The sequence below is a fragment of the Vicugna pacos genome, chromosome 15, assembly GCF_048564905.1.
Source record: "Vicugna pacos chromosome 15, VicPac4, whole genome shotgun sequence".
NCBI lineage: Eukaryota > Metazoa > Chordata > Mammalia > Artiodactyla > Camelidae > Vicugna > Vicugna pacos.
In genome coordinates, this window is record NC_133001.1 from 31,210,895 (window position 1) to 31,235,351 (window position 24,457).

The following is a 24,457-nucleotide window of genomic DNA, read 5'->3' on the forward strand; positions in this document are numbered from 1 at the left end:
TTGAGGGAAAATTATTAGCTAGACAGCCCCAAACATTTTAACAATATGAATTCTCACCAGCTACACAAATAATCCTCAACCATCAGAAATCTATGGCCCATGTCATTTATGACTGAATGCCTCCACGGTAAAAGCTGTTACTGCCAGTAGTCATAATGTTTCTGATGTCCTGGACACCTGTGATCAGGAACAAATCTTAATGTAAAAGTTTTATTTACTTGGGCCTAAGGTACAAAAAGCCACTTTATGTTATACCAAAACTGTATTCTTATTAGTTAGCCTAGCCCAGAATTTTACAAATTCTCTTCAATATACTTCCTAACTTCCTCCTCTAAAGCTGAAAGAGGAAAAAATTCACTAAAAAGGGAGAAACACAAATTACGACTTCAAATATAAAAAAGGACTGAGTTACAGCAGTGACCTTCTCTGAGAAGCTCCAAGCAATTTGAAGATATCTGCAGATGTTACATATTCAGTATTAGCATTTTAATACCAGAGGTCAAATTCTAAAAAGCAAAAGAATATTCAGAATCCTGCATAACTCTCTAATCTGAAATTTCTACTTTCAAGGAGGCTAGGATTGAAAGTAAAATCACCTCTTATACCCTTTACCCAATTACCCTTCAATGGAAAATATCTTTTTTTATTATTACAATCAATACTTTTAATATTACAATCAATACTCAGTGTATACCTTGTTGAGTTCTTCTATCCTTCTGATGAGGTATGGATTGCTGGAGGAATTCTCAAAGTAGACATAATCTGCAATTAAAGGAAGTAAAGAGCTTAATCTTTTCAAAGAAAGTTCACATTTGTCAATCTGTGACTTTTTATATTAGGTCATTCATATTCAAAATGAAGCACGCCCGCAATTCATTCCCTGGTAAAAGCAAACGTAGTAACACTAACTTAATAAATTCCTTCATGTGCATACTATTCACAGACCCTTATTTTCCTGGCATTTTTCATTTCAATTAATGTTTTATTCAAGTTCTCCTAGACTCTGTCCCACACATGTCATTTCTTTAATAATAAACAAAAAGACACCTCTTATCATTGAGTCGTCAGGGCTGACTAAACTTGTCTTTTATACTGTAACTGCTTCCACATCTTTTCACTCCAATCCAATTTGCCCTGGAGTATGCTTCTCACATAAAACTATTGACCTAAGACAAATTCAGAGCATCTTGAAAGGCTTAGCAGCCTAAAGTATACTTCAATCACAAACTTCAAAAAAAAAAAAAAATCAGGTGAGTAGAGCTGACACACACAAACTTTTTCACACCTACGAAGGTGAGGGTGTGAAAAAAAAAGAGAGGGGTCACTTCCTGAGAGGCAGAGCTCTCTGGAGGTGACAGTAATCTTTTAAACACTTCTTCACTATATTTAATCCAGACCCATTTAGGGTTTTATTATAAACTGCTGCAGGCTTTCAACAAAAAAGATAAAAATTTTCAAGTGTGGCTTTTCCTCTCATCTAACAGGCTCACTGGAAACGTCCCACTGTGTGTTTATTTGAGAGGCTGGGCTGCATTGTTATTGTCTATCTCAGTGGCTCTCTCCGTCTCTCTTCTGCAAAGTGGCCTCATTTAGTCAGGCCATTCCCACCACCATCCATCAAAGGGCTCGGCTAATGAGCAGAGATGAGCCAGTCTCACACACAAACACGCCACTTATCTGAATTATTATTTTACCAGGAAAGAGGGAGGAGGGCGTCGTGAGTAGGGAGAAAGTTTGTTTGACCTTATTTCTCTCTTCTGCAGAAGGCTGGGAAGGAGGCAGACAGCAGAGCAAACGTCCAGGCAGAGCTCAACTCCCTACCCGTGGCTGAGGTGCCCTGGCCCCACTAAGCTCCGTTCTTGGGGGAGAGGAGGGGTGGCTAGAGAAGAAACGGAAGGGGGAGTGACGAAGGAAAGGTGCAGGGCCCTGTCCCCACAAACAGGCCTAACCAGCTGGGCCCCCGGCTGGGCCCCCATCGCCCCCGCCCCCACCCCCACTCCCAATGGAGGGGAGGAGTAGAGGAGGGGGATGTTGCTCCCACCCTCTCCAACTACCTACTGCCTAGAAGCAACGCGAGAAAAGACCACCCTCTTAGGGGGCTCGACGGCCCCTACCCAAACGGGGGTTTCATGGTGGGGGGGCGTCTAATAATTCATACCCCCAAGTGCAGGCCTGGCCCTAAAACCCTGGGCGGGGTGCGAGGGAGGTGTGGGTGGGTCCCGGTACCTCGCGGGCCACAGTGGGGGAGGGGGATAGTGGGGGTGGGCAGCCCCAGCCCCCCCCGCGGGGCCCCCCGCCCCCTGCGCCCTCAGCCCGGGCGCCCGTGGCTCCCAGCGGTTAGGGTGAACTCGCCCCGACCCCCCACTCCCGAAGCCCGCTCCCAGACGGGCCGGGTCGGGCCGAGCCTTCCTACCTCCGACCCGGTACATGTTGGCCGCCATGTCCGCCCGCCCGCCCGCGGAGCCCGAGCCGAGCCCCGCCCGCCGCTGCCGCCGCCGCCGCCGCCGCCTCAGCCTCCGCCGCCGCCGCCGCCGCTGCCGCCTCGCCACGGGGGGGGAGGGGAGGGAGGGAACAAGGGGAGGGGGAAGTGAAGGGGAGGGGACGACGAGGGGTGGGGGCAGGTGCCCTCCCCCAGCGCTGGGCTAGCGAGGCTGAGTGGCTGGGCCCGGGGAGGCTGGAACGCTATGGGGCCAGCAGGGAATTGGGGAGGGGGACGGTTCGGGGAATATTGCTGGAAGTGGAGGGTCTTGGGCAGGGGTCCTGGCCCAAACTGAGGCCTGCACCCGCAAATACGGACCAGGGGCTATAAGAGAATCAGGGTGGCGGCAAGGGCTCAGCCTCTCCGGAACCCCTACCGCCCCAGCCTGCGTACCCTGGCACCTGCCCACCCCGAGACAGGGCTTCCTCCCAGCTTCTGTCCCTGGAGAGCCCCAGTCTGTGTGACGTCGAACACGTGAGCCCCTGTCTCAGTGCAAACACTTGGATGCAAATAAGTGCTCGCAGCACGGCGCTTTTCTCGTGGTGATGTTAATACTGCAGGCCTGGAGCCCGCAGGCCGAAGGACCAGGACGACCCCAGGTGCTCTCAGCTTCCCCAGGCAGAAACCTAGCTGTGGACCAGGCCGGTAAAAACGGGCCCCCATCTAAGTCTGCAGTAACTGCATTGGCAGATCCATCCGCGATTACCCCAAAACTAGGCTGAACAGAACCCCATTCCCCCACACCTAGAGGGCCTGCCTCTAGACAGGCCCTATAGGCAGTGCTGCCTAGTTGGGAGAAGAGACCATTAGAGGAGGGGGGGGTCTTCCTTTGCTTGAAGAGGAACCGGGCCAGACAGTTTAGCATCACCACAACCCCCCAAAGGAAGAGAGAATGCCAATCAGCTTTCTATTGATGGACTGTTAACTGGTTATGTGCCTAAAGCTATTAAAGTTATTTTCCCGTGCGAATTCTCTGGACAACCCCTGTTTTCTCAGCGTCCATACCCTAACACAAACAAAGAACCAAATAGACTTGGATCTGAGCTGGCTCTTCCCCAAATGAACACAAACAAATTTCTTTAGAGAAGCCAATCCATTCCAAACTACTCCCAGACAATGTTGTATAATAAACATGAAGATGATCCCTAACTGTTGTGGGTTGTTTGGAGTTCTGGTGATTTACAGATGTGCATTGTTAACTCTGGTTTTGAGGTCTGTGCAGGGATGGGGTGTATCCCCGGAAAAGAAGACTGTGTTTTGTTTGTCTGGTGATAGCATTTGTGATGGTTCATTACCACAAATTATTGAGGTGAAAAAAAAAATTATTCTAGATAGCTGAGGGAAAGTAAAAAATAAAATAAAAAATAAATCACCTTTGCCTGAATTACCTTGATTGACTGTGTTGCCTAAGTTTCTTCAAGTATAAAATGGGGACACTAATTCCACTTCACAGGTGGGGTAAGGATCAGTTGTGATATCTTAAAATGCTTTGTAAATCATTCAGAATAGAGCACTATGCAAATAACAGGTGCTTGTTGTTTTTTTTGTTTTAACTCCAGGAAGTTTCAGATTCCCAAAGGTTTTTATGCCATAAGTCGAATTGTGATCCTGCATCAGTTCTTTTGACCTAGAGACAAAAAGCAAAAGTGTTCTGTTATGCACACTACATAGCTGTTACTTATCATAATCCTTCTACTGGAGATCCCACAGAAAATGTATTGTGTGATGTATCTGACATGACTCTCTCGGTTTCTGAGCTGACACATAAATAGGTTGAATAATTTAACTGAAGTCAAACCATAAACTGGCAGCAGTATTCGGATAATTCAGCCCTTTCCTATGACCTAGAATTCTCTAAACCAGGAAGCCTTTCTCCAAATGAAAAGGACACCTGGAAACCATAAACTGCAAAGGAATGATAATCACAAGCTCTATTAAGGGGTTTCCCCATTATTTTTAAATAAATGAGTAATTTCTACCTTTCAAAAATATTTCCATATTTCCATTAGTTCCTTGTCTGACTCATTTCCCCAGTTTTGTGCACCTTACCTGGTACTAACCACAATAAATGGGCAAACAGTGCCAAGAAAACTCCCTCCATTCATACCTACCTCCTCCCCTTAGGAACAGCCTTATCCAGAAGCCCCCCCCACACCCCCCTCATGAAAGGCCTCAGAGATCTGGGTGAGGGGTGTGGGGAGTGAGTAGCAGAAGGTAATGAGGAACCTATGTTCTTTCCTTCCTCTAGATTCCATGTATTTAAACTTTTTTATCTCCAGCTCCTGGGCCAATGTCTTCTACTTAATAGGTGCTCAATATCTGAAAGAATAAGTGCCCCGTGAATGATGGATTCAACATAGAGAACCAGGTGCAGAGCTGAATGCAGGGACTTCATCTATAAAACTTTTCACCTCCTAATATTAAAGAGGTGTGCTGCACATAAAGGAGTTCAGCAAATGTTTGTACATTGAAAGAAAACAACAACAAGTAAACAAAGAAGGATGGGAAGGTCTGTACCTTCAAAGAAAGCAAAGGCACTCTACCTCCTCAGGCTGCATGGTTCAGATCACAAACATCATCAACCAAACCAAACTGCTCTCCTAGTTTGGTTGTTCAGCTTTAAGACCTTGAGCAAGTTGCTTAACCCCTCTGATCTTCAAATTCTGTAAATTATAACTAGTGATTGATTCCAATGGCAAAGGCTTATGCTAAAAACTGAAATATACAAAAGTGTTGGGCACATGTTAAGCTTCATACTTATTAGGTCCCTTCTCTCTATTCTGGCCATCCTCATTATTAAGAAAGAGGTGTCTCTCAGATCATGCCAGAAATCCCAAGGGCAAATCCCACCTTCCCATGGGTCAAATTTCCTGACATAGCTGCTATGATTAAAGAACCATGATAAAGGATTGCCAAAAGGTCCAGAATGTTCCCTGTGCAGTCCCCAGCATCCCACAGTTCAGCTGAAAAAAAAAAAAGTGGATGTTGCAAGAAAGCTATAGATAAGACAGAGTTGGTTTTTGTCTCAACATCAGGATGGAGTTTTTATACATGCAGAAAAATAAGATACAACTGGCCAGAGTCTGGGAGCTTTGCGATATTGAGCTCAAGAAAGAAGCCTGGGGGTCTAAAATGTAATTAATCTGAAACCAGACATCAGTCTTTGGATAAATTACTGTATCTTGTCCTTTGTGTTTTCTTTGATTTGTTTTTCTCTCCCCCCCCACCCCCCACCTTTCTTTAACTTATGTTGTTAGTAAAATTCTTTTGGGAAAAGGCCAGTTTGTCTCAGCTATTCCAAGGTGGTCCTGGGTTTTAAAAGTTGAGGACTGTATCCCAGGAGAAAGGTTGGCAAGTGACAGCAAGAATCAAGGCAATGGAGCCCCTAAAGGGAAAGGAAACCGGGGGCAGAGTTTCCTAGCTTCTTCAGCCATGGAAATTCTCCTTCCATTGATCCTGTCCTAAAAGCATGAAACCCAGGACCAAACCCAGAACGTCTTGATTTTTGGAAGTGTATTTTCTGGGATTCCATGATTCTCTCATGCCCTCAAAGGGGAGCAGGCTCAGCCATTTGATTGTATTCACAAGGAGGTTCCTTCTCTAGTGACAGCATCGCCTCCAGGTAGTAGAAAAGGGACTGGAAGTCACAATGTGGACAGAGATGAGCTTCTGGAAGGTTACCCTAACTGACTAAGTACTTCCTTATTTTATCCTACGAAATGCTGGAGTCCTGTGGTTTTGAATGGGAGAAGGCTGGACAGGATAGGATATGGGGTCAGGAAAAAAATCCTAAAAAGAAAAAATCCCAAAAGGCAATGGGAAGTGTTGAAGGGACACAACAGGGAGTGTTTGTAGGATGACTAAGGCCGCAGCAAAGAGTAGACTGGAGAAGGTAGAGAGTCCAGGCCGTGAGATCAGTTGGCAGGTTGGTGAAAAGGGATGATGACCTAGAGTAGAGGCAATGGAATATGAGAGCTGTAGGCGGGTTTGGGAGAGACTTAGGGGGTTGGAGCCACAGGATCTGGTGCCTTTGGGGAGGCATGGAGTAAAAAGGTAGCACTTGGAGTGGGGTGGTGTATAACTCAGTGGTAAAGTGCATGCTTAGCATGCATAATGTCCTGGGCTCAACCCCCAGCACCTCCATTAAGAAATAACAAATAGTGCTTGCTTTGGCAGCACTTATACTAAAAAATAATGAATAAATAAATGGACATAATTACTTCATCCCCCACCCCCACCCCCCAAATAAAAGAAAGTTATGAGCAATTGGGTGTGATTCAGTGAGTAGAAAATATAAGAGTAGAGGCAAGTTGGGGGAAGAGGGGTGGTTGACAAGGTCAGTTTTAGACAGGTTGTGTTCAAGGTGCCTTTGGAAACATGCAAGTGTATGTTTCCTCTTTAGGAAAGAGGTGGTTGTACAGGCCTGGAGTTTGAGAGATCTGGGCTAGAAATACCCTCTTCTGTGTCACCATTAGGGCAGATCCCAGTCTGTCCTGTCTGAGGAGTAAGCCAAACCCTGGCCCCAGGGGAAGAAGCAGGTTTCCTGAGTCCTCCTGCTTGGGAGAAAACAGGTTTAGCCGGTCCAGGTTCAGGAGATCAGAGTCCAGGTCCAAATGTGCAAACAGGCAGGTCATGGGCAGAGAGCCTCACAAGTCACTGACCAAGACAGATGGTGAAGACAAGGGGCAATGCCCAGGACTGTGAGATGTCACAGGCAAAATTCTCAGCTAGAGAGAGAAGGTTGTGCTCCCAGCACGTAAAAAGCAGCTGGGGTGGGGAATGAAAAGAACAGGAGAAGGGAAGGGACACCACCTGAAAAAGCAACTCTGACTATTCCCTACCTCACCCTCTTGCCTCTAAGGTGGCATAATGGGTGGAAAGGTGGTCCCCCAAAATATATATCCATCTGTAACCTGTGAATGTGACCTTATTTAGAAAAAGAGTAATTGCAGGTGAAATTAGTTAAGGATCTGGAGATGAGATCATCCTGGATTAGAGTGGGCCCTATAGCCAACGACAAGTGTCCTTATATGAGACAGAAGAAGAGAGGGCACAGAGTGAAGAGGAGAAGGCATGTGAAGGCTGAGGCAAAGATTGGTGTTATGAGCTATAAGCCAAGGCAATGCCAAAGATTGCCAGCAACTACCAGATACTGGGGGAGAGGCATGGAATGGATTCTCCCTCATAGCCCCCGGAAGGAACCAACTTTGCCAGCACCTTTATTTCTGGCTTCTGGCCCTTATAACTGTTCAGAACAAATTTCTATTATTTGAAGCCACCTAAATTGTGGTAATTTGTTACGGCAGCCCTAGGGACTAATACAGATGGTAACCACCACTCAATTTTAAGTAAACATAGATTCAGCCAGAAAACACTGAGCACTGTATGCAGAGACTAAGGAACATGGAAGTGGAATAAAAGAATAAATGAGAGATACACAGAGGGGGCCCAACACCACTCCATTAAGTCCTGCTCAAAGCTTTCAGACAGAGCTCAATTTAATCTCGTCTCAGTTTGTCTCTCCTTCCAGCTGACATGGTTGGCTTAGTGCTAAGAGAAAAAAAGCACCCAGATGCTATGTCCCTTAGCTAAGGGCCAAAGGAAACATCCCAAATTTTTTCTTCCCCAACTCACCTGTGAGATATCACACGTTCCGATGAACAAGAGCTGATTTCCAATAAGATAATGCACCAATTAACCCCTTAATTGGGTTTCGTTGTCAGGAAGCACTCTGGTTTTTCAAATCGACCCTTGTATGGCGCGGGGGATACTAAGAAGATAAGACTTGCCTACAAAAATGCCCTTTCATTCAACAAATAGGTCATGAGCACTGTTAAAAGCATTGAGGTTACACCCATGAATAAGATAGGCAAATCAGCTGTCCCCCTAGAGCTGGTATTCTAGGGGAGAAGGCAGAGAATGAGCAAGTAAATCGATGAGTAGACATGCCAGTACACAGCGGTAAATGTTCTAGAGAAATTAAGTCAGGATAAGGAAACAAAAAGTGATGATGGTGGTCAGAGAAGTCCTCTTAGATGTGGTAAGAACTGAAAAGAGGCCTCATGATAGGATGGAGTGAACCACTGGGACATGTGGGAAGCAACATTCTAGGCAAGGGAACAGCAAGTGCAAATTCCCCAAATCAAGACTCAGCCTGACCTGATCCAGACCTAGGAAAGCCAGTGTGAGTGGGAGATGAGGTCAGGGAGGTGAGTAGAGTTGGATACTGTAGGGCCTGGTAGCCATGGTAAATTGTTTGAATTTTATTCAAAGTGTAATGGGAAGCCTTTGAAAGCTATTAAACATAAAAGTGACAGGGATCTGATTTATGTTTTTAAAAGATCACCTGGAATATGAGGAACACAAAAGAGGAAGGGGCCAGTCTGGACTTCTAATTTTAAAAAAGCATGACTTCTCTGCAGGCATGAAACCTCCTCTGGGCACTAGGAATTCAAAAGATATCAATCCAAAGTTTATCGTGATGAAAAACCAAAACTCCTCCTGTGTTTCACTTGATGTAACAGTGAAAGAGACTCCTTCCGACTCAAACTGTAGTTCTGAGATCATATTGAACAACATCCAATCGTGTAGTCTGTAGTTCTTCTTCATCCCCAATACTGTAACTTTTTCATAGGCCATTCAGCTTTCTTTCAGATGAACTACATCCTGGTCACGAGGCACACGGTAAGACCAGTGAATTCTATGAGTGTAAGCCACTTGCTGCATTTTTCCATCTTAAAGTTTCTTGGTTGTAAGTGATGCTCTGTGTAATATCATAACTGGAAAGAAAGCCTACTGAAAGTTAAAAAAAAATCACTTAGGCTGCTGTACAGGGGATGGACTGTGTGGTATGGAAACACAGAGACTTATTAAGAGGCTAACATACTTCAAGAGAGAGTAACAAAGGCTTGGAATAGAATGATAGCCAACGCGGTCAATGGAGAGAGATTTTTAAGAAAGCCAATAGCCCTGGCTGAAGGATTGGATGTAGGAGATGAGAGGACAAAATCAATGGACATTAGTACTTCCAGGTGTTTGTAGATACCTGTTTGGAGGTGTTAAATAGACAACCGAGCTCTGGAGCTTAGCAGAGAGGCCCAGACTGAGAATGCAAATCTGGGAGTCACCACTACGTAGACAGCCCATGAAGCTGGGGACTGGTCAGGTCACGTGGGAGAGGGTATAGATGGAAAACAGCATGGAAGCCTGAGCCCCGGGGCAAGCCAGCATTAAAGGCAGGGGTCGGTTCTGCACCCTGGCTACATCAAGGAAACTGCTAGGCCCCACCCCTAGAGATCCTAATTTAATTAGTTCGGAGCAGGTAGGGATTTTCCATCAAGGAGAAAAAAATCCTCAGGTGATTTTAAGGGGCAGCCAAGATTGAGAACTAGTCAAGTAGTGACCAGAAGAGGAGAGCCACCAAGGGGGACTGAGGAGTAATGAGGAAGCTAGGAAAAAAGCCTGAGGAGTACAGGTCTCAGAAGCCAAGTGAAAAAGGGAGGAGCCCAACTGTGACAAACCAGAGCAACCAATCCATCACTGGGTTTGGCAAGATGGTGGTCTTCAGAGGCCAACTCCCCTGCCATCTTTTTTTTGGGTGGTCTGTGACTGTCCAAATCCTGGGCAGCTCAAAAGGAACTGGTAGGGTTCTGGCCCTAGATGTTCTAGGGTGTAGGTGACTCCAAGAGCAGAGAAGGGGGGGGCTCATGAACCCTGCCAGACTGAGGAATGGAGACTAGAATTTGCTCCTTTCATCAGCTACTTTTATCTTTAGCCACATATTTGTAGCCGCTGCCCTTTCTAAAAGACACTGAGGGAAGTTTATTTGCACTCTTGATTTCAAAAAGGACAGAAAATATTGGAGGGCTCAAAGCTAAACTTTGAACTCCTGGATAAATAAACTGTTGTTTATGTTTCCTTTTATCTCTGCAAAGTTTTGGAGGAAAAAAGCACAAGCAGAACAGAGCTGCCCCAAGGAGCTTTTACGAAGCCAGGCCAGGACCATATTACTATAACTAATGCAGTGTTTCCCATTTAATTGCACAGATCAGGGCACGGAGGATCTGGCTCCAAAGAGAAGACACCTGCAGGCAGTTTAACCTTTGTGAGGTTTCAGCAAAGGACACCTAGCACCTGTCCAGCCCATCACTGGTTGCTTTCTGTAAGAGGGGACAAGTGTCCATCCCCTGGAAACCCTGACTCTGCCCACCTCCTCCTCTACATGTTTCTGGTTTAGTGGGGTAAAATTTGGACTGTGTTCTTAGAATAGAGGGTGGAGTCCCTGTCAGAAGCCAGAATTCTGGAGGTGGAGGTAGGAGAAAATATTCCAACATTTCACGGAGTCTTTCTTCCTGGGCCCCTTAATCTGGCTGCCTCTTTGCATCTGGTGTCCTCATCCTGAGCTCCACGCTCACACAGAACCTAGTTTGGACCCTCTCTAGAGGTGGCCTGAAGCCTCTCACCAGGTCGGAGCAACCTCAAAAACAGAGTCTGAAGTCTCACAGTCTGTGGCCTTGGTGTTCCCACCTCTTCCCACTTCTCCCACTCTCCCCACCAACACACACACCTCACAAGGCCCCTCAGATATGGGCTGGAGTGGGGACTGCTTGCCAGTCACCATCACTCCCTCAGGAGTAGCTTTGAGGTGAAGCCTTCAAAGCCCAAGATTGACTTCTCCATCGTAGCCCAGCTTCTCCCAAAGCAGTTGCAGCAGAGGGCAGGCCCTGAGACTTGAGGGATGGAGTGACTCCCAGCCAATGGTATGTTGCTGGAATCTGATGCATTATTTATGATTGGCTCCCAGGCATCAGGGGAAATGGAAAAGGCACTTGGGTCTGTGTTGATTAAACTAAATATTTAAACAGGAATCAGAAATTGAGGTAAAATCCATTTCTCTTCAGTAAAGCAGAGAGTGCCACAAATGACTTCAAGGCTGAAGACTTGGTAAACACCATGCAGATAATAAGGGAAGGCTGAGGGCCCCTGTCCTCCTCCACGGTCAGCTCCCAGCTCCCTCTCCAGACCAGATCTAAAGGGTTTGCAGGAATCTTGGGGGTCAGAGGAGGGGACGGGAGATGGAGAAGCAAAGGGATGGTTTGAGAGCCACTGTAGGAATGAAAGTAGGAGACACCAGAATAAAGTCAGGCTGGATTCATTCCTCTGGCTTTTTTCTCCATTTCCCCGTCTTGCAAGATCTGTTCTACTATATTTGCCCACGTTATTACCCTTACCTTTTGATTAGCTGGAAGGAAGATGACGGAATATTGGGCAACCATGATTCTTATCTCAGCTGAGACAGGTCCCAATTGGGAAACCGTCCTTCACCCGCTCCACACAAATGTATAGGAGACCCTACACAGAAAGGACACAGGGAAGCAGGGCTCTCCATTTACAATAGCAAGAAATCTCCAGATATGAGGTAAGAAGGGATCTCAAAAAGTAATTTCCTGGTGGAAAGAAGCAGTTGTTATTTGGCCTGGCTTCTTCTGCTGTGTTTTTTCCTCCCAGTGGGGTCCCTCACTTGTATTTCCACAGCAGTCACCATTCCCACTCCCCAGGGAAGTGCTTTTTCTCAGTACCCACATGAACAAATGCCCTTATCCTCCTTTCCTCTAAAGACAGCTAAGACAGGCTGACATTTTCAAAATTAACTTTTATAAGAACTTAGGAGAGAAAAGGAAATAATTGCAGAAAATACAAATGCAGAAGTTCAATTCAGTTCAACATTTCTTGACAGTCTTATGTTTAGTTTGATGTACTGTACCTTGGGTTACCTTGATGGATAAAATAGATTTCTAGCTCACTATCCAATAGAAGAGGCAGGCAATTAGTATATGATGAGTTATAATTTAATAAAATGAAAGCCATAATTGCCCAGAATAGGTGGCAATTAATATGGCCTGCTGGAGGGGCAGAGCTGGTCAGAGAAAACCTTGAGAGAAGGTGATATTTGATCTGGACCATCAATTAAAATAAAAACTTTGCCTAGTAGAGTCAGAAAGGACATTCCAGACAGAGGGAACAGCATATAGGAAGAATATGTATGATATGTGAGAACCAACTGGAAACTTGGTTCAAAGCCAGATTATAAAGACTTTAAATGCCAGGCTAAGGAGTTTGACCTAATCCTATAGGGCCTAGAGGCAGTGGGGAGCTAACACGGTTATACCTGCATTAAGTAAGAAAGATAGTAGTGGTTAAATTTTAATACATTGGCACTTTAGTTTTTGTAACAGTCTTCCATGAGTTAAGTTGACATTAATATATAAAGTTCCTGGTCCTGCAGAGCTGACAATAGAGCATGGGCATCCATGCTCCCTACAAAACTTTTCTTTAAATTCAACAGAGAGAAGTATTTGGAAAGACACAGGGTAAATTAGAGCTTATTGTGTTGATGCAGGAAAATGGGGCTCAAGAGGATGGCCACGTCCCAGGTCTTGACTCACTCCACCAAGGGAGAGTCCTTGGCTTCATGCAGGGAAAAATTCAAGAGAAAGCCACAGTAGAGTGTAGGTAGATTTACTCAGAGAGATAACACACTCAATAGACAGAGTGAAGCCTTCTCAGAAGGCCAGAGAGGCCACAAGGCATAGGGGTGTTTAAAGCAAAAGTAGATTTACACGCTCCATAAAAAAAGTGTGGGCTGTTGGGAAGGCAAGAGAGAGAGAGGAGAGAGAGGGAGAGAAGAAAGAGAGAGACAGGGAGAGTTGGGGAGAGGGAAAGGCTAGGTAACTTTGTAAGCAAACAAGTGGGAGGATTATTCTGACTACTTTGGGGAAGGGGCTGGGATTCCCAGGAACTGGGCCATCACCCACTTTTCCACCTTTTATGGTTAGCCTTGAAACTGTTGTGGTCCTTTAGCATGCTATTGTATTTTCTGTATTTTCGTGAGTGTACACTGAAGCTCAGTCTACTGGGAGTTGAATCTTGGTGCTAATTGTTGTGTCATTCTTTTAATGGTTGTGTCCCGCCCCCTTCCCTCGTGCCTCCGTGTAAGTTCCATTCTCTTTTATCTTGGTATTATGGACTGAATATTTTTGTCCCCACAAAATTCGTATGTTGGCATCCCAACCCCTAATGTGATGGTGTTAGGAGGTGGGGTGTTTGGGAGAAGGTTAGGTCACAAGAGTGTAGACTTCATGAATGGGATTATAAAAGAGACCCCTCTTGCTACCATGTGAGGTTACAAAAGGAAGTCTGCAACCCAGAAGAGGGTCCTCACTAGGACCTGACCATACTGGCACCCTGATCTCAGTCTTACGGCCTCCAGAACTGTAAGAAATAAATTTCAGTTGTTTATAAGCTTCCATTCTATGCTATTCAGTTATAGCAGCTCAAACTGCCTAAGAAACTTTGGGAAGGTGAAAATGAACCAAATATGAGGAGAAACAGTGTTATTGCCTGAGGACCCTTCCTATGCGTTGGCTCCCACTTCAAAAATCCCAGCTGTCTGAGGTCTTAGGAGTCCTGGAGGATGAGGTCACCCAAGCCCTAGAGAATTCTTGTCCAGAATAAGCAGATGAAGGTTTGGGGGCTCCTATGAGAAGTGGTTATTTAGGAATAAGAACTTGAGAGAGGTGGTAATCCAAGCCTGTGAGACTTCTGACAATGGGAATGTGTATATTTTTAGGAACCAGGAAATTATTCAAATTTGAGAAATATGAGGACTGAGTTTGCCCAGGCCTTTGAAAAATTAACTGAAGAGATAATAGATGGCAACTTATGACAATTTTAAGAAAGGTAAATATTATGCAACTTGAGAAGAAATGCTGGCTAAGGATTGACCAAAATGTGTAACAGTCCCAAGGATATGGCCCTGTGTTCCCTCTGTTGTCCCCCTCTGGGCACTAAAGATGGGTGAGTTCACACCTCCAGGTGAAGGGGCCCTGATCCTCTTTCCAGAATCAAGTATAGAAACATACATTTTAAAATTTATTTGTTCACAAAACAAGGTTAGACATCTCTAAAACGATTTGAATGTCTACAAAATATAGGAAAATACCCCCTGCCCCCCCAAAAGAGCTAAGAAAAATAACATTAAGTGAAAAAAAGCAAGCTTCATTAAAATACATATGGTCCAATTGCATTTAGGAAAAACCAAAAATTGGATTATTTGTAGTGTAAATACATAGACATAAATGGATAGTAGATTGGCTAGAAACGTCTGCAGTCAACAGTAGTTACCTCTGGGGACAGAGAATGGAAGGTATGTGAAAAATAACTCAATTTTCTTCTGTATACTTCCATATTGCTTGAAGTTTTTTTCACAATGGGAATGTATTATCAAATATATTTTTTGAATTAAGGAAAAATTTAAAAATCAAGAACATAAACACAAAATTATAAAGTAGAAATTTCTGAAATCAGCTTGATCAGTCACTTCTTTTGGGTTTTCAGCCTGGAGCCCTGTTCCTTGCACCAATCAACTTTTCATTTTTTCCTTAAATTAACTTGAATTAGTTTACATAAACCAAAACAAACAAACAAACAAACAAAACAAAAAACAAAAAAACCCAAATCCCCCCAAAACAAACAAAAAAAACCCATCCTAACTACTCTAAGAGGATGTCAGATCATGAGGGTCTGTGTACCCCAGGCTAAGAAGAAACTTGACTATTATGTGGAGACGACAGAGGATCACTGAAGGGTCTAAAGCAAGGATGTAACAAGCATTTTAGAAATACCTCTCAGAAGCAGTAAAGGCGGACCAATCTGAGAAGTGTAGGTCTGAAGTAGAGTCCAGTTACAAAAAGCTTTTTCCATAGTCCAAGTGAGAGATGATTTTAAGACAGCCTTCTTCATATTCTACTTTAAACTTACGGACTGACTAATGTTCACTTGCAATCTGTATTATGCATTCATTTCTCCAAGAGAGAGAAGGAAAGAATAACCGAGTCCCTAAAATAGCTACAAGAACTTATACACTATTCTGTCAAAGTATGGTGTGCATAACAGCAACCTGCTCTGGTTCTCCGGTCTCTCACAATCAAATCCAGGCTCCTTTGCACAGTATTCAAGGCTAGCTCTTTACAATCTGGCCCCAACTTCCCCTTCTTAGTCTTAAAACCCACCCCCTTGGGGTCCTCCCTGGGACAAATACTTTCTGTGTCTTCCTTTTCTTGTTAGTAGGACCTAGGCTTCATTCAGACTCCTGGACCTTGCTTGAGTTCCAAAGGGCAGATCCAAACAGTTGCTAATCAGGGAAGGGAGGGGATGCAGGGGAGGAACAGTCAAGAAACAATAGTGTAGCCTTGGGGCAGGGTCCTGGTTCCTCCTTCAAGGAATATACATAACAATGTCTTTGAGTTCTTCTGTGGGAACTAAGGCCCCCACCTAAGTGGAGGATGGTACTTCAGGCTGAAGACAAGAGTCTAGGAACACTTCCCTGTTACCTCATCACTAACCAATCAGAAGAAAGTCACACACCCCAAATTTTGCCTATAAAAGCTCCTCCCCCACCCTGAAAACCATCAGGGAATTTAGGTTTTTTGAGCACAATCTGCCTGCTCTCCTTCCTTGACCCTGCAATAAATCTTTCTCTGCCCCAAACTCCAATGTTTTGGTTTGTTTGGTCTCACTCTGTGTCTAACACAAATATTTCGCCCACTTGGAGCCCCCTTAGCAACTTGAATAGGGTAGAGGCTTGCCTTGGCCTCAGCTTCTACACTCATGATCCATGACCTGGCCTTCCTTCTGCTCCACTGGGTGAACCTCTTAGCTTAAACATAACCCCCTCCCTAGAGTGTTAACACCCTCCTCGTAGCATTCTTATAACACATGATTATTTGGGCCTGTCCCCGCACTGCACCAATGGGCTCCAATCCTGGCTGATCATCAGAAGCACAAGGCAGTTTGTTTTCTTGTTGTTGTGTTGTTTTTTTATTAGACTCCCAGGCCCCACCTGAAACCTCTGAGGGAGGGGCCAGGGAACTCTCTTTTTTTTTAAAGTCCTCCATTGACTGTAGTCATCAGCCAGGAGTGGAGTGTCTCTACAGCTCATAGAACACTTCATTGTAAAGCCTCCCACTCCAACTCACTGGCTCGCAAAGCATTTTGCTCCCATTTTTGTACAGCTCTTGCTGTGGGATCCATGTGACATGTCATGCTATATAGTTTGTCTACATGTCCCACCTGATCACATTCTGCCTTCCATCTTTCCATATGCCCTATCTCCCTTCCAAACGTGAACCTTTGAGGGCAGGGACCTCATTAGGCAGTACCGAATCCATGCACATGGATGCTGGAGGAAGACATTTAATATGCATATGGAATAAAAGCTGGAAAAACTTATAAATAGAGTGCAGTGCATGTGAGAAACTACAAATAATTCTTTTCAATTCTTTTGGTTTGACTAGGGAAAAAACACAATCAACAATCTGGTTGCCAGGTTGGACTGTAGGAGGTAGCCACCCCAGGGTTGATTACAAACTCTCTCACACACACACACACACACACACACACACACACACATACACATACACACAGGTCCAGGGAAGTGCAGAGTCTTGCTTCTGGTCACAAAGTTGTGTAGGTCAGAGGAAGACATTCTAATTCTGGACCCAGGACTGCCTTAGACTTCCGACCCAGTGTGGGACCAGGCTATACCCTCCACGAATCTCCCAGTGGCCTTTGTTTGAGTGAAGCCACTTCATTAGCATGTAACAGTGGCGACTACCAAGGTACTCTTCTATTCCCATTTACATTTAAGTGCCCAAAGCAATCCCAGGTGCCTCTATTGTCATTGCTATTAGCTGAAGTTAAGGGTTTTTTATTGACTCTAAGGCCCTCCTTCTCTGCCTCCCTCCCCCTACCAGGTTATCTATGGAATAAGTTCCCAAAACAGCCAATCATCCTTTCAGGAGTGGCTTCTTTTAAGCAGTACTATTATCACTGTGATTAGAGTTATATTGAGCCCTCCTTTCATATCTTAGAATCTTTCTGGGATGGCAAGTTCAAGATTCTCAGCTTAAAAGAATTTCAAGAACTAGCATTTCCCTTTGAAAGTACTTTCAAAGGCATAGAGGCCTCAGGCAGAAGGCCTGGTCTGGAATCTCAAACCCAGCCACTGACTTAAGGAGCTGGAAGTTTTGGGCCTCCATTTTCCCACCTGGAAGCTCTCTGCCCTTGTATCCCTACTTCCAAGGGTCATATCATGCAGTCCATGGAAAGTGGCTTATTGACTTTAAACCCTCTCGAAAACCTGCCATGCACCACCAGGCACAAAACTAGAAACTTTACACATTTTATCTAATGAGGTAGGCATTATATCAGACTCTTATCTTACATATAGGACGCTAGATTCCTCCCCATGCACGAGTGCCCTGCCACTGCCATTTTTTTATTAACTCCAATTCATTGATTCTGTGACCCCCACTCTCCCCTCCATCCCAGCAGCATGGCCTTCCCTGCCCTAGTTCTCACATCACCCAGAGCATTTCTCCCAGAATTACTGACAAAGCCTTGCATTTTCTTAGGTTCTTTCTGCTCTCCTGAGGGACCTCTTTGTCCTGCAGATCTCTTGAAACCACTCCCCTAATATGCTCCACTGCAGTTTATCTGGGCTAGAACAATCGCCAGTCCCTGGCCTCCCTCCCCCACCACACACACACTCTACAAAGATGCCCCCTTGTGCTTCTTTGGCCTTAGTATCTGCTGCGGATCTTCTCCCCTCCACCTGGTAATTCCTGCTTGGGGCTTAGAAGTTCCTCTTCCCCAAGCACGCACGCAGGCTGACGGTTGCTCCTCCTCTGGGTCCCTTAGCATTTATGCACAGCTCTGTTCCAGCACATTTCATTTGTTCATTGCCCTGGAATAGACATTCTGGCATCTAAGTTGGAAGATGCTTGCTCTGGGAAGGGTGAGAAATTGACATGAATAGGGTGTAAGGAAGAGGTGAGGTGTAATGCCTGGAACGTAATGGGAGATGAAGCTGGACAACCAAAAGCTAGAGTGTCTTTAAGAGCCTTGATTGCTAAGAAGCTTTGGGTTTTACTCTGTAGGTGATGAGGTTTTTACACAGGGAGCAACACTGGGTTTTTATTTTTAATGAAATAATCTGATTCCAGCATGGAAAATGGACCAGAGGACAGAAAGGAAGAAACAGTAAGGAAGTTAGTGAAGAGACTGTTGCAATTGTCCAGACAAGACACAAGAGTGCTTAACCAAAGGGGACAGTTCTGGGATTGGAGAAAAGGGACAAACAGAGAGGATGCAGGGAAGTTTCTTGCTTGGCAGCAGTTACATGGAAATGACACTGAAAGCCTGTTTGGTAATGTGGTAAGAGCAAATTTGTGGGAAAAATAAACTTGCTTTGTCATAATGAATTTACAGCAATATCCAGCGCAGTTGGAAATTATACCAAGAGCTAAGTGTAGAGTGGGGGGGCTATGGTATAGATTTGTGAATTTTTTCTATGGTGATGACAGTTAAAACCATAGAAGTGGAGAGATCACTGAGGGGGAAATTGTAGAATGTGATAAGAATCTAGCATTTTTTCACATATGTCTTTTCCTGTTATAATGTCACAAATCCATAAAAAAAGTGACGTTAGTTAATACACTTGAGATCACTTTAAGAACAGCACTCTTTGGGATTGAAAATCCTGATGGTCTCCTGACCAAGCTGTTTCCGGTTGCTATCATCACTGGGACTTGGAATGCCTCTAACCTCTGTGAGACCTAAACAAACGATTATTCTGGGGGAAGGTTATAGCTCAAGTGGTAGAGCGCATGCTCAGCACCCAAGAGGTCCCGGGTTCAATCCCTGGTACCTCCTCCAAGCGGAACTCAATGAAGAAAACTAATCATCTCCCTCTCAGAAAATAGACCATTATTCTGATCAAAGAATGGGTGAATGGGTAGATCAGGGTCAGTTGGTTCTCAAATACCAGCTGTTGCCAGGTAGCCAGGCAAGAAATGGACACAATGGTCCTTAGTGTTCAGCACCACTCCCTTCACATAGGGATCTATAACAGAAAGTTCTCAGGGAGATTCTAATAACATAATCCTAAAACCTACCTGCATTCCCTGAGAACCCACCCACACTCCCACCCCCTGCACAGAGCTGGGACAAGGGCCATGTTTATCATTTGGGACTCTGTTCCCCTGACCATAGCTGACTGGAGTAGAAGACCCCTGACTCAAGTGGGCCAGTTACTCAAGAATCTGTGGATGGGACAGGGATTTGGGAGTCTGTGTACTTGATCTAGGAGTACATACACATTTTGGAATGGTGGTGTAGCAGACAGTTATCTTCCCCAAGAGCACAGAGAAAGTCCATCTGCAGAGAAGGCAGAATGAAGCAGGGATCATCAGTATAGCCCCACAGAAAGAAAGAAAGAAAGAAAGAGAAAGAAGAAGAGAGAGCACAAGAGAGCACACACTGAAAAACTGAAGAATGGCAGCCTTGGCACCTCACAGCCCCCTTTTTCCAGATTTCAATCCCTCCTAAGGCCTGTTTTTTGAACTCATGAGTTCTGTCTTCCTTTTTCCCTAAGTTGATCTGAGCAGGCTTCTGTTAGGAGCCTCATTAGTTGACAGTAGCTATCTGGGTAAGGGCCTCAATGGGAGAAGTGGCTAGAATAGATATCACTGAGAAGACCTGGGGAACACCTAAATCCTATCAAGAGGCTGAAGTGTATCCTTCGGACTGAAATGGATTTAGTGAAAGCTGTAACCTAATCAAATGTTACCATGAATGAAGAAAGAATACTGAAGGACATAGGAGTCTAGTACAAAATGAGGGTTTTGCAGTGTTTATTGAGTAACTAAAACCTAAAGGCAAACAGCAAATTGGGGGGAAAAATCACAGCAAAGGGGAAAGACTTCTAACTATATAATTTTCCTGTCTCATTTTAGCAAAGATTTCTACAAAGCTAATACCTAATACTGGCTGTAATGAGTATTGTTTTGTTCATCCACAGTGGACCCCCTTTCCTCCTTTACCAGACTCAATCCCTGATGTCTGGACGGGGCATGTGGTGCACACCAGACCAATAAGAGCCCTCCATGACATTTTTTTTCTTTTTTTAATTTAAAGGAGGTACTGGGGATTGAACTCAGCACCTTGGGCACATTAAGCATGCCCTCTACCACTGAGCTATTTTCTCCCTCTCTTCCCCATCCACCCCTGCTTCCCTGGCATTTTTAAATTTCCAGCCAGAGAGAGGGAGGAAGGTGCAGCTCCATTCTGGTGGTAGATGTGAAGCTCTGAGGCTGATTTGTCAGACAAATTTCCAGCTCAGCAGAAGCCATTCTTCACCAGGAAGCAAAGATGCAGATGATGCAGAAAGAAAGTGGTATTTGAATATCTGATTTCAGTTGTCTCTGAGACCAGCTGCCCCTGCCTTTCTTGCAGTTTGGTTACATGAGTCAATAAAGCCTCTGACTGGGACACCTGTGCTATGGTCAAACATGGGGCATGAGGGACCACTACATATTTCTAATTACCCAGTTGCCACTGAGGCAGGATTGCCCTAGAGATGGTCTACAACCTGCCCCTATACACAGACTTGATTTACTCTATGCCCCCTCCAGTGTATGAGGCCCAGGGGGAGATCTGTGGAGGGCCAATGCTCCTATGGATTATCTTTTATCTTGATGTCCATGCCAAAAGCTGCAGGACCACCCTGTGGGTCCTTTCAGAGCGATGCAGGTCATCAGCATATACCCAAAAGGTACAAATGTATTCTTATGCCAACATGCATTTTCCTTTTCCTTCTTAGTGACAGAATCCTGATTTTATTCAAGGCAGAATTCACCTATCTAAAAGGTATTTCCCATCTTCTCTTGAAGCTAGGTGTACCATGTGACCAAGTTCTGGCCAATGAAATGCAAATCAAAATGTTATGTGGTACTCCTGGGGAGTCATCTTAAAAGGAAGGAAAAGGTCCTATTCCCCCCACCCCCACTTTTCACCTTCTTCTGCCTGGAACATGGAATTCTAATTGTTCAATTCTCTTGAACCATGAGACAATAAACCAGTGATAGCTCCAATGCTATCCAGGACCTGGGTTCCTTCTACCTTGCTGTTCACCTTCATTAGCTCATTTTCTCATGGTCCAAGATGGCTGTCACTTGGTCCAGATCGTCCAAGATGCAACACTTCCTGCAAGGTTTAATTGCACATAATAGACAAAGTCCAAAAGAAACACACCAGTGCATAAACAACATAAAATTTTTGCTTTCCTTAATAGATAAAGTTCTATCTTGTTTATGCTATTATTATTTTGGGTTTTGTGTGTTACATGCAACTGATCCTCCATCAGGTAGCCTAGGGTAGGCACTGGAGTATATTGGAATCAATGATCCAGTTCTAGGCTGACTGAGAGTAAAGAGCACTGCCCCATGGGAATCTGCTCCCCACCTTCAAAGTGCCATCAAACTTGCTAGGATCTTCCACCAAGCAAATGGGTAGAGACTCCATCTGACCTCTTTCTGAGAAGACTTAGAGAAGTGTTGCATTCCTCTTAACCTTTGCCTCCTCATTGAGGGCAAGGTTTTAGGCATCCTATAAACAGGCCCCTGCTTTGCTTCGCCACCTCAGGAGATCTCCCTAGGGCCTCCAATAATGTGAGCCACATAATCAATTAAAATTTTTCTAGTAGCCACATTAAAAAGAAGTAAAAAGAGACAGGTAAAATTAATCTTAATAATATAGTTTACTTAAACCCCAATATAGAAAATATTATCATTTTCAACATAATATAATCAATGTAAGAGGAATTATTATAAATTGTATTGGGTCAAATGTAATCAGTAGAATTATTTTTTTAATTTTTTTTAACATTTTTTATTGATTTATAATCATTTTACAATGTTGTGTCAAATTCCAGTGTTCAGCACAATTTTTCTAAGAATTATAAATGAGATATGGGTTTTTTTTTGAGATATGTTACACTTTTTTGTTCCAAGTCTTCGAAATCCAGTGTATATTTTACACTAACAGTGCACTCAATATGGGATAGCCACATTTTAAGTGCTCAGTTGTCCCGTATGCCTAGTAACTACCATATTGAACAGAGTAAGTCTCGACTCTGCCTCTTCTCTCCTTGTCTCTGGTTGTAATTTTATTGCGAGGTTTTTGTCTCTCTGCCTGACTCCTTTGGACTGATGCATTTTTGGGAATGCTTTAAAATCTTTTAGGTCTTCTTTGCCTCTTCGTCCATATAGTCATGGACCAGCCCAACTCCATTCTTTGCCTAGCCTCCATGAGCGCAGTTGTTTGATAGGGAAATTAAGAGGGGTGAAGTTCCTTAGGTGATCCTTCACGTGCGCAGTCTCACACTACGGCTACCCAATGCTGAGAGCTAAGATATTGAAAAGGAAGCAGAAAGAGTGAGAGACAGAATCATCCGATGAGTGAGTTTATTCTTAATGTCAATTGCTTGGGAAACTGGCAAGTCCTCAGAATAAAAATAAAACTAGTTTATAGGGCAAGGTGAAGGCAGAAGGGCTTTCTCTCTTTTGACGCTCAATGCCCTAAAAGTAGGTAGGTGTCACATGGCTCTTTGCACCTAAAGACAGGTGAGGCCCTAGAGCACGAGGTCTCAAGACCTAGGGCTGGTGAAGTTGTGATAATTCCTGTGGGTAGAGCAGTAATCTTCAAACAGTACCCTGTGAAGTTCCCAGTTTGTGGGGATCCTCTGGGGGCTGCCTGGAAGAGGACGCAGGACCTGCAAAGGGGAGAGGGTAGAACTCTGTGCTCTTCAAGCTTCCCCTCAACCTAAGCAGGACCTCTTTTATCTATTTATACATGAAAGTTTTGCATACTCTTTTTAAAAGTTTTGCATGCTCTTTTTAAAAATGGTTCTAGTACTTAAAAAAGCAAAAACAATTGAAAAAACAAAACAACTGAAAATGGCTGAGATAGATGAAAACAACTGATGCTCAGAGAGGGTAGGTGATTTTCCTAAGATCACACAGCTAGTCATTGGTAAGCCAGGATTCAAATAACCAGGTCTATCTCCTAAAGCTAAGCTCCTTTTACAAGAGAACTAGGTAACTTCCTCAGCTAAATGCAAAGATACGTGCTGCCTAGAGGGTTATGAGACCAAGGAGAGAGCCCATGCTATCTCATGGAAGGATGACTCTTTAACATGTAGGGCTAGTATCTGGGTGTTAAGAATTTCCACTGATCATGTGGCCCTAACAAGCTGAGGAGAGGAAGCCCTGGGACTCCACAAGAAAATTTTGACATTTTATTTATTAAGAAACAGCACTTTTTTATGAAAAAGAAAAATTGTTTGAAATATATGAGAAGATTGAAGTTTGAGTCAACATATCTTCTCCAGGCTCTTCAAGCTTCTATTGCCTCCATCTGACAATCTACAGCACCATCTGACCATTTACAACACCAACACCACAGAGGTCATGAGGAATAAAGCCTTGAAGGGTTCATAGCTGCATATGAGCATAGTCTCAAGACCACATCCAGCGGTTCTCCTTCTGAACTGAATATTAAAACACATTTTCAGTAAAGAAGGGAAGGAAGGAAGAAAGGGAGGGAAGGAGAGAAGTAGAGAGAAAGGGAAGGAGGTAGGACGGAAGGGAGGGACAGATGGAATGACCAACAAGAGACATAGTTAAGCAGATCTCCTCTGTATTCCTCCAACACACTAAGCATGTTGCTGCCTCAGGGCCTTTGCACTCACTCCTTCTGTCTTTTCCAGAAATCCACACACTTTACTTCTTTCCTTCACTGAGATTTCTGCTGAATGCAGAGGCCTTCCTTGACCACCCTCTCTAAAGAAGTACACCACCACTATGACCCTGTGTTTTCTTCATAGCATTCAACAGCACCTACCATATTGTATGTATACTTACTTACAGAAAATTATGATTAAGTTACACTTCAGTTTTGAGGAATACTGGCAGCTATACTTTGTATATTTACTTTTTAATGTATCATTTCATTTTCTCCACTAGAATGTAAGCTCCAAGCTACAGAGATTCCATTTTGTTCTCTATTGTACCCTCAGAT

At 44.3% G+C, this 24,457-nt stretch overlaps 1 protein-coding gene across 11 annotated transcripts in view; it reads right to left on the reverse strand.

Annotated features, from left to right (window-relative positions):
* The window catches only part of MTA3 (metastasis associated 1 family member 3), a 168,115-nt gene that overhangs the window by 128,216 nt on the left and 15,442 nt on the right, over positions 1-24,457 (reverse strand). For 4 of the 11 annotated variants that reach the window (XR_001459810.3, XM_006211455.4, XM_006211454.4 and 1 more), the window contains exon 2: positions 695-762. Coding sequence is in view for 6 of the 11 variants with exons in the window: in XM_006211455.4 (XP_006211517.2) it covers positions 695-762 (68 nt within the window). In the remaining 5 variants the exon portion in view is untranslated. Of the gene's footprint in view, positions 1-694; positions 763-1,694; positions 1,880-2,413; positions 2,550-3,867; positions 4,073-24,457 lie in introns of those variants that run through there. The other 7 variants (XR_012059083.1, XM_072937820.1, XM_072937816.1 and 4 more) reach the window with 5 other exon arrangements.